Source organism: Diplotaxodon limnothrissa, linkage group LG1, assembly GCF_057381915.1.
Source record: "Diplotaxodon limnothrissa isolate DT_005_m linkage group LG1, D_limnothrissa_male_GT1.1, whole genome shotgun sequence".
NCBI classification, from domain to species: domain Eukaryota; kingdom Metazoa; phylum Chordata; class Actinopteri; order Cichliformes; family Cichlidae; genus Diplotaxodon; species Diplotaxodon limnothrissa.
In genome coordinates this window covers 3,678,749-3,694,599 of record NC_140596.1, presented here as the reverse complement: position 1 = coordinate 3,694,599, position 15,851 = coordinate 3,678,749, and the positions used below count along the sequence as shown (strand labels likewise).

At 42.4% G+C, this 15,851-nt stretch overlaps 1 protein-coding gene across 1 annotated transcript in view; it reads left to right on the top strand.

Annotated features, from left to right (window-relative positions):
• Positions 1–12,942: 12,942 nt before the first annotated feature.
• The window catches only part of hsd11b2 (hydroxysteroid (11-beta) dehydrogenase 2), a 36,424-nt gene continuing 33,515 nt past the window's right edge, over positions 12,943–15,851 (top strand). Inside the window, exon 1 of the mRNA XM_085358324.1 lies at positions 12,943–13,451. Coding sequence (XP_085214450.1) covers positions 13,172–13,451 — 280 coding nt within the window. The 5' untranslated portion in view covers positions 12,943–13,171. The remainder of the gene's footprint in view (positions 13,452–15,851) is intronic.

Sequence of the window (15,851 nt, the reverse complement as noted above, 5' to 3'; positions counted from 1 at the left end):
GGTTCGATATTTTTTCGATACAATAAAAAGTTCATGCCTTTTTAATTTGTCATTTATTAAAATTATAAATATATATTTTAACTCAAAAGTACAGTTTTAAAATTTAATGTTGCTGAAACAACAAAGTAATAAAAAAATAAATCTATCTGATCGAGAAATCGCTCATCTTTGGAAAAGAGAGTTTATTACAGAGAAATGTCTCTTTCCAAAATAAAAGCTATACTATATGCTTCTTCTGGGCTATATTCTCAGCAACATATTAAACATATCAGGTCCCCATAAGGAGAATCATGTGCTAACGGCTGTCTAAATGACTCGGGTAAAGTTTGTAGCATGCGTGCTTGTTGTTTTTGTCTGCTTCCACTTGTCTTTGCACTAGGATGATGTTGGAGTAAATGTGCAGTCATATTCGTTGTGTTCCCACTAGTGCTGTCAGCGTTAATCTCATTAAAATGACTTTAACGCCATAACGCGGCAAATCTCCGTTAATGAGCTACTGCGGATCGTCCCGTGCGTGGGGCTGGACGGCGTCAACACGTTAACAAGCTAACGGCGCTAATGCACTGGTTCCCACCCATGTAATTGAGCATTGCGTGGCACATCCGACATACTGTTTTACTTTAGTCCATGACGCGCTTACCTTCAGGGTCATACGTCACATGAAGACCAAAATAGTTCCAAACGCCAGATCTGAATGAGGGTTGGGGAGGTTCAATTTGCCATGTTGCAACGAGCTTAGCTTCTGTCTCGCTAGCTTGCGTTGCGCTCAGTGGATCTGCGCTCGACAGTGCAGCCTAGGCGGAGTAGTCGAACGCAGATCCACTGAGCTCTCAACACAGACAGCATCGTCAGAAGAAAAGTTGATAAAATAAATTAAAAATGTTGTATTGTTCGATACATATGCGCACCGAACCGAAAGCACTGTATCGAACGGTTCAATATCGATACAAGTATTGTTGCACCCCTAGCAATTACCCAGTCAAAGTCCAGACTGCAACTTGATTGAAATGCTTTGCCAGGACCTTCAGAGAGTTGTGCATAAACAAAAGCCTGCAAACCTCAATGAACCCAAGCCTGCTGTAAAGAAGAGTGGACTAAAATTCCTCCACAACAAGAGGAGACAGATAAAGTCACAGAGAAAAGCATTACTTGAGAGTTATTGCTACTGAAGTCGGTTACAGTGCAAAAATTTTGATCATGGGTTATCATTAGTTTCACAAACTCTAATAAGGACTAGATTATTTTCTAGTAATTGACAGAGGGTGAACTCTCTTTTCACTATGATGTTTGCCTCTTTCGGTTCTGTTTTGGACAGCTGGAAGCTCAGTGGTGCAGCGCTGAGAATTTAACATTACAGTTACTCAACTCCTCATTGCAGCGACAGGCTTTCATTATATTTGGGGTTTAAAACCTCGTGTGTGTTGAGTTTTACAGCACACCATATATGATTTAACATGACATAAGATAAGATAAGATAAGATAAGATAACCTTTATTAGGTTATCTTATCTTATCTTATCTATGGGTAGAGTTTGAGCTCAACATGAAGCATTTGAGAGGACGACTTAAAAAGATTTTGACTCAGTGTGAATTCAGCCAACAAGCCTTGGTAATATTAGTGCCTTGCTTTGTGCACAGTAACCTTCCCCTGACCCAAAAGCCCTTTGAATCAGTGTTGATGTCTCAAGAAAGAGGTTGGTTCAGAATGTCCAGATTATACGAATACTTTTCAGGGAAAGATTATGATTTCCAGGATTCGTGGCTTGGAGGCGTTGTGTTTTTGTAGGAACAGCACAGTCAGTGGGGGTTTGGAGCCACTGCTGAAGAACAACATGCAGCGGAACTAAAGCTGAATGAATCTGATTCATTTGGGAACAATAAACAATTGAGAGTGCTCTGATGATGGAGAGGTTATCAGGACTCAGCTGAGCGAGAAGAGAACAGCACGTGAAGACAAAGTGTTCTGACAGAGAAAAAAAGAAAATGGGGATTCCCTTTTGTCAAGCATGTCAGTCACACACAGGGAAACAACTGTTATTCTCATTAATCCCAAAGATATTTAGGTTTTTAAGAGAGTAATGACCAGCAAATATCAGCCCAGCTTTAAATATTATCTGTTTATAACAGTGAATGCTATAATTACAATATTAAAATAATAAAAACCAAACCAAACAATAAGAACTGGAGAATATTTCAGGAAAGAGTGAAAGTGGGTTTTTTTCTAATGTCACCTGGATGCTGACTCTTCGTTAAAGTGGAAAATCATGGGAGTTCTGGCTGTTCCACCTTCAGTTACCAATTTACTTGCCGTCCCTGAACAGAGCTGACGTTTACGCTCCCCTGAGGACATCAGATAAAAGTGACTTCAAGATCGCACGTGACATGATAGATGATAGTGGCCTCTGGAAGGAATGTTTTACTGGAGGTCGGTCATAAAAAATTACTCCTAGGAGAGATTTTGGATCTCAGTGACATCTGGGCCGAGTACACACTGAGGGCCGAGACTTTAGCTTAGATTATGTGCATCCGCGCATTTACCGACTATGTAACCTGTGACACTGATTGTAATTGCACTTTATATTTCCAAATTTGTAACGCACTGGGGTTTGCTACGGCTTGTGAAGGTTATATTGTCAGTTTGAATATAAAACCTTGTCTTGTCCTGATGTGTGATTCCAGACGTGAGCTGGACCTGAGGTGGGAAGTAACAAACACTTCTTTACTGTAGTTAAGTACAATTTTCAGGTATCTGTACTTTACTTGAGTAAGTTTTTTTCTGACTACTTTTTACTTTTACTCCCTACATTTTTAAACAAACATCTGTACTTTTCATCTGTACTTTTAAACTGATTTCATTCTAAACAGAAATACATGTCTGCCAGTGCTGTTCATTTATTAATTATGACGTGTGATTCTTTTCCCCACACTGAACTGTTATAACCAGGTTAGTTTTCCCCACCTGCTGAATCCACTTTAACCCCTGGATGTAATTTTTCTTCACATTCTAGCTGAGTATAATAAAAATGTAAAAAAGTTAGACTAACGTTTTTATTCCTGTCTACTGATAATATTTTATCATTGTGTTAACACAGCCCAAGGTTCAGTTAGCTTTGCACAAAAACAGAAACGTCCTCCAAACAGCTACTATTTACTTTCTTACTTTGAGTACATTTCAGGGCCTGTACTTTTTTACTTTTACTTGAGTAAAGACGTTGAATCAGTACTTCAACTTTTACTGGAGTAGTTTTGAACAGTAGAATTTGTACTTCTACTTGAGTATACAGGGAGTGCAGAATTATTAGGCAAATGAGTATTTTGTCCACATCATCCTCTTCATGCATGTTGTCTTACTCCAAGCTGTATAGGCTCGAAAGCCTACTACCAATTAAGCATATTAGGTGATGTGCATCTCTGTAATGAGAAGGGGTGTGGTCTAATGACATCAACACCCTATATCAGGTGTGCATAATTATTAGGCAACGTCCTTTCCTTTGGCAAAATGGGTCAAAAGAAGGACTTGACAGGCTCAGAAAAGTCAAAAATAGTGAGATATCTTGCAGAGGGATGCAGCAGTCTCAAAATTGCAAAGCTTCTGAAGCGTGATCATCGAACAATCAAGCGTTTCATTCAAAATAGTCAACAGGGTCGCAAGAAGCGTGTGGAAAAACCAAGGCGCCAAATAACTGCCCATGAACTGAGAAAAGTCAAGCGTGCAGCTGCCAAGATGCCACTTGCCACCAGTTTGGCCATATTTCAGAGCTGCAACATCACTGGAGTGCCCAAAAGCACAAGGTGTGCAATACTCAGAGACATGGCCAAGGTAAGAAAGGCTGAAAGACGACCACCACTGAACAAGACACACAAGCTGAAACGTCAAGACTGGGCCAAGAAATATCTCAAGACTGGTTTTTCTAAGGTTTTATGGACTGATGAAATGAGAGTGAGTCTTGATGGGCCAGATGGATGGGCCCGTGGCTGGATTGGTAAAGGGCAGAGAGCTCCAGTCCCACTCAGACGCCAGCAAGGTGGAGGTGGAGTACTGGTTTGGGCTGGTATCATCAAAGATGAGCTTGTGGGGCCTTTTCGGGTTGAGGATGGAGTCAAGCTCAACTCCCAGTCCTACTGCCAGTTTCTGGAAGACACCTTCTTCAAGCAGTGGTACAGGAAGAAGTCTGCATCCTTCAAGAAAAACATGATTTTCATGCAGGACAATGCTCCATCACACGCGTCCAAGTACTCCACAGCGTGGCTGGCAAGAAAGGGTATAAAAGAAGAAAAACTAATGACATGGCCTCCTTGTTCACCTGATCTGAACCCCATTGAGAACCTGTGGTCCATCATCAAATGTGAGATTTACAAGGAGGGAAAACAGTACACCTCTCTGAACAGTGTCTGGGAGGCTGTGGTTGCTGCTGCACGCAATGTTGATGGTGAACAGATCAAAACACTGACAGAATCCATGGATGGCAGGCTTTTGAGTGTCCTTGCAAAGAAAGGTGGCTATATTGGTCGCTGATTTGTTTTTGTTTTGTTTTTGAATGTCAGAAATGTTTATTTGTGAATGTGGAGATGTTATATTGGTTTCACTGGTAAAAATAAATAATTGAAATTGGTATATATTTGTTTTTTGTTAAGTTGCCTAATAATTATGCACAGTAATAGTCACCTGCACACACAGATATCCCCCTAAAATAGCTAAAACTAAAAACAAACTAAAAACTACTTCCAAAAACATTCAGCTTTGATATTAATGAGTTTTTTGGGTTCATTGAGAACATGGTTGTTGTTCAATAATAAAATTATTCCTCAAAAATACAACTTGCCTAATAATTCTGCACTCCCTGTAGAATGTCTGTACTTTTTGCCAACTCTGCCAAAAAGGCAGTAAAAGAGCTGATGATCCTCTCAAATGTGCATCCTTAGCCAACATAAAGGACAAGTTAGCCACCTTAATGTGATAAAAGAAAGACTGTGCTGACCGGTCACTTGTGTGCTTCACTCTGATGCAGCTTCACTCCAGTACATCTGCCTACAGCAGGATACCTTCACTGTTTTCACTATTTATCTTGAAAACTGTTTAGATTCCTACTCACAACTGCTGCTCAGCAGATATCGACCCACATCATGGATCAATTCGCCAGATCAGGAACATGTAGCTGTGAATGCAGAGAAGAATCAGTACAAACGGGGGAGAGAAAAAGACACAAAGTTAAAGGTCACAGATTCTGCTAATTTTTTTCTTGGCCTCTACTAGAGTAACCTTGCTTGGTTCCCAGTTCAGGATAACCTTTATAATATATTTTATAGCCTCTCAGTTTATTCTGTCTTGTGGCCTCCTGCTTGGGACGTGCTCAGGATGCCTGTCTCACCTAAAACTTGGACTAAAATCTGTGACATGTCTGTTTCCATCTAATATATAAGTTAGTTGCAAGCATTAAGAAACATAATCACAGAGAAAATTGTTAAGTTTAGTTCTTTAATGCTCACCACTACCCACACAGTGGATATTCATCAGCAATAAGTCACTGTGGTGTCTGGGCAGCTGTCAGTGCTTTAGAGATTACATTTCTAATTCAGTAGATCGTCTTCTCTAGTAGAGCTCTGTTGCAGTGTGGTGGTAGATATACCACCACACTGTTGTTTTGAGCCTGAACATGAGGCTTCGTGGCCAGAAAGACACCAGACTGATCCTTTAAAGCTGCAGTGAGGTAGTGCGATCAGTTTAAGTAGTGGCTCGACCCCTGCAAGAACGTGTTATCCTCCAAACTGAAGTTTAGTCTGACTTAACAACTGATCACTGTCAAACATCCCGTGAGATTTTTCAAAGATCGTCAAGTTTTTTTGTTTGTTTGGTGTTTTCCTTTGGTAAAGTACAGTACATATCACTCTTTGGGTTTCAGTTCTGACATCAATTTAGCTTTTAATTTACATTTATAAACAGTGACCAGCACCTGGAAAATAAAGTCTTTTAATAGATAGCTTTAAAATGTTACTGGAAGCCCATAAAAAAGCGTCCATCAGCAGACCATCGGATTGGTTCCAGCACTGCCCCTAATTAGGAGCTGGGTCCTACCCAAGAGTTTGTGCTCGCCCTAGCATGTCCAGGCTCCAGTTTTTGCAAAGCTTCTTGTGACAATTTTAACTGTTGATGGTGCCTTACACAACACAAAGTAAATAGAACTAAACAGATAGGAGGAACAAACTGCAGCTTCACCAAGGTGACCCGACATCCTCTTATCTGTCGGTCAAGTTCCTGCAGTGCCTCTCCTGTCTTTAATCTTGCAGGTTGCAGGACATCCAGTTGAAACCGGCGGTCACGGTGTGAGTGGAAAAGCTGATCTGCAACACGTGGAGAAAGGCTCCTCGGCCCCTCCGGGGTGTGATACGTGTCAAACAGCACTGAGATTAAGGGAAGGGGGTTAGAGCTGCAGTGTGACCGTGCAGCTCAGCAGGCATGTTCGCAGCGGCGGGTAATCGTGTCAGACAGGTGACAAGACTTGCTGTGAACTGTTGACCTGAACCCGATGCTGCTCACGCCAAAGTCACAGAGGAGAAGGAGAAAAGAAGCAGGAACAGGGTTATTAGTGCTGAGACAATGGGCCTCGCTCTCAAACAGTGTGTACGACTGCTTTTCCTTACCTCAATCTGTTGCAGTACGCTGCAACCAAAGTTAGAGCTACCTTAGCAGCTTCCATATTTGTACCCAGAATGATTCATGTTTGGATATTTTACAAAATGGTAACATTTATGTTACAGTTTTTCAAAGCAACAATAAAAAATGCTTGTGAGTTTAAGTAAACAGCAATGAAGAAAGGTTTCATGCATTTACCACAGTGATCATAGCTCACATTTAAATGTTTGTCATATAAAATTAATATTCAGAGAACAATCAATTCTTGTTGGATTTTATCGCTTCCCCTCTGGTTTCAGAGAAACATCCCACATCTGGGTGTTTTTTTCTGTTCTCGTGGGGAGTTTCTCAACTCATGCTGACACATTAGGTGCTTTTTGTCCTCCAACCTCCTTCCTTCTTTTTCGTTGGTCTCTAATTCTCTTTTTGATGTCAAACCTTCTTTTGTTGATCTGAGCCACAGTCCCAGGGGGCAGGCAGCCTTCACCACCTTGATTATTCCAGCTTTAGCACTGGACTACTTCTGGCTTCAGCTTTTGTTTGACACTGATTTTTCAGACTTTTTCAGAACACATCAAATACATCACAGCTGTCACAGTGATGCACACACTAAGGTAAATGAATTTACTCAAACAGAGAAATGAGCTTGGACTGACTGCTAACGCTGGACACATACAACCAACAAATACATTTTCGATTAAAAATCATACTCAGTGTGTACCTTTAATTAATCTCGCTTAATCTACAGTTTTGTGTGTGAACAAGGTAAGAATATTTCACATCAGTGTCTCTGAACTAACCTTTTGTGCTTAAAGGTCCACAGGGACCTTTGCCCTATGTCCAGGGAAGACATAAGGAACACTGGAAAGATTTATTTACATTTTGGCTGAGGTGTAGTCATGTTTGAGAAGAATGCAGCTCATGAAGAGCAGTTTGCTCAATCCTCCTAATCCTGAATGTCCTCTCAGCCTGTCACAGTACTTTGTTTAGTCCCTGATTAATTTGGCCCACAGCAATTGAACTCTGAAGGTTTTAATACCAAAAGCAAACAAAAGCAACTCTCAAAACATTAGCTGTCCACAATACAGAGTACAGCATGTTAATACTTGCTGAGATTTGAAAGCTCCAAAAAGTCCAAAGTGCAGCGTTCAGTGGAACAGCAACGGGTCTGCTTTGTGGTCTCAGTTCACCGTTACCCGCCTGTGCACAGATCAAAAGTCTACTGACTGCCTCTGAAGTCATCTGATACACCAGTCTTGAATGAAGTCTTGGTTTTCAAGTATATAAGCACTTAAAAAGAGAACAGCAGACTAATCCTGAGTCACCCTCTCTGCGCGCAGGACTTGATGAGATGCTGGAAAGCTTCCTCTGAGAGTCTGCTCAGGGTCCACATGATTCATCATCTCTTTCGTGCACATCGACGGTTTGCTCTGTTACTTCACAGTAAGGAGTTCCTGGGTTCAAAGCTGAGCTGTGTAAAGTTTTTGTAGCCAGATGGGCTACTCGCCTTCCGTTGTTTTTCTTCTCTCATTCTCTCTCTCTCTCGCTCGCTCGCTCTACCACCCTCGCTCTCTTTCCACTGCACTCGCTCCTTGTATCAGGTGATCGGGTTAATTGGGAACCCACCTGCACATTGATTGCAGGGTGGCGCTAGCCTGTATAAAGCTAAGCCGATGTCTTGTTGGATTAATTCCTCCCGAGCTTCTGGTACGATACAGCAGTAAATGCTGGCGTACTGCGACGGACTGATCAGCAAGAGCCGATTATACGACAGCTACAGGTATGCTCTCGCTTAACCTTGGATTCCCTCCGAATACTGGAATTGGTGTTAATATCCTTTTCCGGCCTGTTGTAGCGCAGCAGTCTGTTTAATTCTGCCATTGCGGAGAGAGGTGTTCGTGGTATCTCCACCAATGAGAGTATAGTGCCTCCGGTCCTGGGGTAAGCTGTTAGAACTACTTTTATTAGCATTCATAGCTATAAGAGTTTAAGGTTACACTTATCTGTTTCAGGGTTCACTGCTGTACTCACCTCTCCATGGTAAATTGTCCAACCTAAATTGGAAGAGTGGACTGCCTTCTCAGTTGCTGTTGTGAACTCCTCCTTGGTGGAGTCTGCTGTCTTGTCTTGTTTTGTCTTATCTTGTTTTTATTAAGTAGGCTTACCTTTTTTGGGGTTCGCCTGGTGTTCTATTTTACCCTGGACTGTTGCTCGTACCCACACTTCTGTGATCGGGCTGAAGTGATTCTCTGCCCGAGTGTCGTGCTGGGACTCTAAATCGCCTGGGTGGCCGGTCTCAGCCGGTGGGGAGCCAGACCGGCCTACGCCTGAGAAGAATTATTACCAGCACGAGTGGTAGTTTGACCCGTGGGGAATAAGCCTTTCTCGTGTGTGTGTGTGTGTGTGTGTGTGTGAGTGTGATTTCTTTTATTAAAGTGTGTTTTAGTCTTTTTATGATTTGTAGCGAGCCTGACGCTCAGTGTCCTTTTATTCTTTTAACATACTTTTCTGTGTTTTATTTCAGTGAAGGAGGACGAGCCAGTGGCCCTGGGACCTCAGGTGGTGGGTCGTTTTCACACTTTCTTTTGTACAGCACTGGGTGGTCTGCAGTGATTCTTTTGGTGTGATTTTTCTTTTGGTTCCACGGCTGCTGGTAAGTCCAAGTTCCACGATTGTTTATTTTTACTGTAGGACACTGTCAATAATGACGCTACATCTTGACTTTTAATATTTTGTTTATAAAATATTATTTATAATATTTTATTTATTTCTATAAATAAAACTGTTTTAATATTGGAAGCCAACCTGCCTCAGTGTGCATCCTTGAATCTGTGCGGTCTTTTATTCCTTTTATTTATTTTTCTTATATTTCCTGGGGGTGTAATTCCCCTAGGTGGCGTTGTCAAGTTTATTTATTTTGTTCATAACCCCGCCGACCACTTGGTCACATTTTCATGACCTCCATCTGTGTAAGATGTTATCAAAAACATGCTAAATGCCCTTGACGTTTTGAGCTGCCCCCCTACAGATGCCAACCTACGCTTCCATCCATCTTTGTTCTTAACTGCTTGTTCCATTTGGGGGAGGATGGAGAGATCCCAGCATGTCCGACATTGAGTGGGACTATGATGGTTTGGCTTTGACCATAGGACAAATGTGTTTTATCTGAGTACCACTTCTCTTCTCTCAGGTGTTGTGTCAGTTAGCCGTCTTCAGGTTTTTTCTTTTTGAGCTGTTAACTTTTGTAAATTAGAGCCAAATGAAATGTGGGACATAGGATAGAATCCAATACAGTCCTGCATGAAGTGGAAAAGCTAACGATCCTAACTTAGAGTTGCAGGGGGGCTGAAAGCTAATCCAGCTGTAATAGGATGAGATGTGGGCTGCACCTGTCCACCATGGGGCCGACGCAAAGTCAGACACACTCACTCTGACATCACAGGCTCAGGGAGGAATACGAACTTCACACAGAGATGGAAATGCTGACCGAGGGGCTTCTAGCTGTCAGGCGACTGCACTGAAAAACTGAAACTCTTTAGAAACAGCCTGGATGTTATCAGAAGGTTTCTCGTAAACATGATGTGCAGAGGCAGGTCTGTTCCCTGCAGCACTTTTATGGTGAGAAACATGAAAGACCACCTAAGGCCAGCAGCACCTGCTGTTTGTGGAGAAAATAAATTTATTGTTGACTTTTCCATAAATTCTTGGAAGCAGCAGCTCACCTGAGATGACGCGTGCCATCGTGCTGTCTTTAAAACGTTTACAGGTCCAACAGGTTCTGGAAGAATACAATAATAAGCTTTATTTATAAAGATCACAAAGTGATTTACAGCATGTCCAGATAAAACAAATCAGCACAATAAAACCTGATAAAAATCAAACTTCTAAAGGCGTGGAAAACAAATAACCAAATTTCCCATCATCCTGTTCTCATATCAAATTCGTCTTCCTGAATTCTAGCTAATATTGTGATAAATAACCAAAACAAGTCTGATCGTAGAAATGTTACACAAGAATTTAAAAAGTGGCTACTCAGCATGTTAGATGTGAACACACGTGGGTTCAGAGAAGACCTAAACCACTTTGATCAGATTAAAAGAAAAAGCAAAAACAAACCTAGAGCTCTGAGACCAGCCCCGTCTCGTACAAATAACAAACCAAATTATTTGATGTCTTTCAGCAACACATTTATTCCTGTGTGTGCATGTTCAGTCCTTGAATGAGGTCCCTTGGCTGCAGCCCTGACACTGATGTGTAATTTACAGTTGTAGAAATAATGGATGAATTCATGTCAGCGTCCATCAGAGTACTTTCTTGGAAATGTATCACTTCTTTTTCAGAAATCATGAGCACAGTTGTCTGGAAATTAGTGTTACCCAATGCAATATACAAATGAAATCAATGACAGCATAAAAAGGGAAGCTTGATGGAAAAGAGAACAAAGTTAGTGTGAGCCGAAATAGTAAATTATGTAGAATTTGGCTCTTTGGAGCCAAAACAGAAGGAAATAAAAGAAAAGCTTCAGCATGCACTCTTTAGTGATGTTAGCTAAACAGCAAAAATTGCAACTTGTACTTTCCAGTTCTTATTCTATAAGTAATTTGGCCTCACTGGCCAGATTTAAACTGTGAGAATTTAGACTTTAGAGTAAACCCTGAAAAGACGTCATCAAATCCAGCTTGTCACTTCTTTTAATGTTCAAGCCTCTCGCCCCTGCAGTCAAAGCTCATCCCAGCTGTGTGTGGACTTGTTCTCCGAGTGTGCGATGGGATTTTCTGGCTTCTCCTGCTGTCAAAAACATACCAGGTTAACGCTCCTGTCAAAGTGGCGTCCTCACTCTGAGCCATCCTCAGATCAGCGGCTCTGAGTGCTTCTGCATTTTTTTCAAATGATATAGGTTAAAGGCTTGGTTGGAGTTAGACAAAGGACAAAATACACTTTATTTTCTTTCAGCTCATCATTAAGAGCCAAACGTCAAACAAATGCAACGGCGCAAGAGTTAAGGGGTCGGCATTTGGCTGTTGCTCAACAGCTGTTAATCAGAGAACAGCCCAGCTCCTCTCTTTGTCCCTGGCTGAGAGTGTCAAGCACCAAATTGAAATGAGTCGAGAAAGTTGTTTCTGAGCCAAGTTTCAGTCAGAAGAAAGCCCAACAGTTCCAAGTCTCCTTTGTCTGGTCAATCTCAGCCGGCGCAACTGGAGCAGGTCGCGTTAACTGTTCGATGAGCAAACGTCGACCCATAAAAAGGAATATCCTGCATCCATTACTCAAAGGTATATAGGCATCATTACAGTGCAAATACAAATACAGCGATGCAAAGAACTTAAAGGAGACGAGAGAGGTGCAGGGGGGTGCTGGTGCTTGTTTGAAGGTTTCGATTTTTAAAAAAGAAAATGTGTTTTTTGCATGATGTGCGGCAGTGTGACAAAGTAACTCCAACTGGAGCTTTTGCGTTGACCTTTAAGAGTGCAGTGCAGTCGTTATTGACGTCACTAAATTCGATTCATCAATACACTAATCGGTAATCTGTCTCAGTCTTCTGATGAGCTCCATGTGGCGCTGTAATGACCTCATACAAATTTCAACATAAAGTTCAAGCACAAAAGTTCATTCTTAAACCACTGAGCCCAACATAAGGTCTGCTTACTGGTTTTTCCTGAACACCGGGCGCTCAGAGCTCTGGAATTGGGATTTTATTTGTTTGTCTTTTTTTTTAAACAGTGAATGAGATTTTAATGCGAGCTGTCAGTCGAACAAAGGACTCAGTCTGTCCGCTGAGTGAAAACCTTGTATCTCCACTTCTGGCAGCTTTCCTGCTTTCAGATCAGCTGCTGCACAAGTCAAGATCACATTCTGACCTGTGAAACTCATAAAAACATTATCAGTAGAAACAGAGAAGTCATATAAGACATGACGTTTCCCGCGCCGTGTGTGTGTGTGTCAGGTTTGTGCTTTGTTTTTATTTTTATTTTTTTATTGCATAAAAACTTTGATAAATGATCAGGTAATTCACACTCATGATTGTTCTTGAGCCAAACTTGCTCTCTCAGTGTGTGTGTGTGTGTGTGTGTACGTGTGTACGTGTGTACGTGTGTGTGTACGTGTGTACGTGTGTGTGTACGTGTGTACGTGTGTGTGTGTACGTACGTACGTGTGTGTGTGTACGTACGTACGTGTGTGTGTACGTACGTACGTACGTGTACGCGCGTGTGTGGGCTGCAGATTAGATGCAGGGCTACAGCCTTTAGTCCCTCCTCCTTCCCCTGCAGATCTCTATATATACAGTGAGTGAGAGAAGCAGCCGAAGAGCTCTGTACCGGCTGCTCGTCAGAACACAGAGTGTGAGAGGGAGTGTGTACAGCAGAGAGGGAGAGCAACAAATAGACACACACTCAGACTGAGTTACTATCTGACAGAGGGGACAGCACGCTCTTGTTTCTTTAAACTTCAAACTTGCAGCTGCAGGAAAGAAGGACAGACAGGTAAAAATTAGGCAGACAGGTAGAACAGGTGAAAAAGCCACTCATACTCTCCTTCAGTGATGGAAGACTACACTCTCCCCTTCTGGATTTACCTGGCCATTGTGACTGTGTTCATCGGCGGAGCCATGAAGAAGATCTTGGCGTCCCACCTGAACACCACCTCCACCGTGGTGGCCTGGCTGGGGGCCACCGTGCTGGTGGAGAGGCTGTGGGCGTTCTGCCTACCGGCCATGCTGCTCCCGGTGCTATTTGGCATCACCTTCTGCATCTACTATGCAACCAAGACCAGCCAGCCACGAGCCATGCTGCCTGCCCACGGCAAAGCCGTAATCATCACAGGTAAGAGGAGGCACTGCCCACTCATTCGGGTGTTTTATCGACACTAGAAATCAGACGTTTGTGTATTTATTCTGGGTTGGGTCTTATTTTCACAACAGCGTGTGTATGCAGTCTTTTTAGTTGTTGTCAGTTGTGCACTTTAGGTGAAATCCTCCTAATTTCTCCTCAATGATAAGGGTTTCTGTCAGATTTAGGATCCTGGGTGTCGGGAAGATGGGGAACTGGTTGCTCCAAAAGCATGAAAACCAACAATCTTTGCTTGAAAACAAGCAAACTTTGTAAATTTCTGAAAAGTGCATCATCAGATTTTGCTCAAACTTGTTTTGAGTTTATCAACGTATCTATCAGCAGGAGCATGTAATTTAAGATATGCTTATTTTACCCCGAGAAAAATCTGTCCTGAAATTACAGTACATCGGTGTTCTCTGTCTAAAATAAACCTCAAGCTGGCAGGAATCCCAAAGCTTATAAAGATCCCTGATCCTGTAATTTGCAGTTAGAATTTCATGCAAGCATGCAAAAGCAGAGCAGAAAAATATTAAATGCAGCCTTAAAACTTAATATTATACTGTTTTCAACAGAGCCTCTGAGGGGAAGGGTAGAGGCGAGCAGGCTTTCAGAGGTGAAAAGGAGAAGTTTTGTAATCTTTAGTGTGACTGTAAATGATCACAGACGTGGTGAGGTCCCGGTGTACTGAGCCCTCTTTAAAAACCATTCGAATCACCGCTCGGATCACACACACAATGAGCGCCTGCAGGGAGGGGGTGGGGGAGTGTGGTGGTCAAATGGGATTTCCCTTCACAATAAAAGTCAGCGTATAAGGGAAACGTCAGCGGTGTGTTTGCTGATCACAGATGACTGTTTTTGCTGCGCTCTCTGTTATCTGAGCACTGTGGAGTGAGTCTAATAGAAGACTTATATTCGTGTGTGTGTGTGTGTGTGTGTGTGTGTGTGTGTGTGTGTGCGCTGACCTCCGTCTCCATGCAGCCTTAATCACACTTTTGTTGGCTGACATCCAGCTGGCCCAGGCCTCTTTGTGTCATAGTTAACGAGATAATCAGATCTACAGATTAATGCGTCACTTTAATCACACCACGCTTTGCTTTTGTGTAACTGTACTCTCCTGTAATCTCCGTAGAAGCACACATATAGTGGAAACTTTCCCAAACTGCTCCTCAGGTAACCCTGAAAGGTAGGAAACAGCCGTTACTGTGGAGACAGAAAGACGCTCAGCCGTTGTGTTAAATTACCTGTTGCTTCCCTGTAAATGTCAAACACAGATCACATTAAAAAATATAATGAAATCTGCCTTGATCTACTGAGAGGGTGTTCATTGTTATTCATTAGTCCTTACCTGTTGTTTTCTTAATTTATTACTTGTTTAGTTCTCCTAGCTTCACATTTGGAGAAGTTAAGCTCAGAAAATAGGCGCGAAGTTTCTTAATTTGGAGCCCAAGTTCTATCGACCAATCACATCCGAGCAGATAAAAAGTGCGTGTGGAGAAAAAACAAGAGGTCACATTTGCAATTTCATAACAGTGACAATGGTAAGTCTCGATAGCAGCCAGTGACATTCACTGCCATCCATCTAATTTCTTTCTAAATAATTATAGGGTGTGTTTATTTTTTATAGCTCACTTGATTAGATTCTATCAAGGCATAAAGTTAAAGGTGTGGTTCCGGCGATGTCTCTTCTAAGTGCCTGCTGAGCTTTCTTAATATTTGACTGACTGTGTTGGAGCCTATGGAGAATTTTAATGCAGTTATCCCCTGGCTTACATAATAACCTGACACTCCAGCCTCTGGCAGTCACTTTTGGCTGCAAACACTTAAGCTTCAAAACCAGACTTCACAGTGGCTACGGTCACTTTTTACAAACAGCTACTGTAATGATAATTTCCCATGACACACAGTTTCTGAGATGTTTTGACATATAAAAAACAGGCTATTACCAACGCACATATTTCCTGTAAGGCAGCACGGTGGTTAGCACTGTTGCCGCACAGCAAGAAGGTCCTGAGTTCAATTCCACCATCAGGCCGGGGTCTTTCTGTGTGGACTTTGCATGTGTTTGTGTGGGTTCCCTCCGGGTACTCCGGCTTCCTCCCACCGTCCAAAGACATGCAGCTTGTGGGGATAGGTTAATTGGATAATTGCCACTAGGTGTGAATGTCAGTGCGAATGGTTGTCTGTCCCTGTGTGTTGGCCCTGCGACAGACTGGCCGACCTGTCCAGGGTGTACCCCGCCTCTCGCCCTATGACAGCTGGGATAGGCTCCAGCGCCCCCCGCGACCCTGAAAAGGACAAGCGGAAGCGAATGGATGGATGGATGTTTCCTGTAAGCTGCGCACGATCAAAAACCCAAATACTGGAGCAATTACATAAATACACACAGGTAAA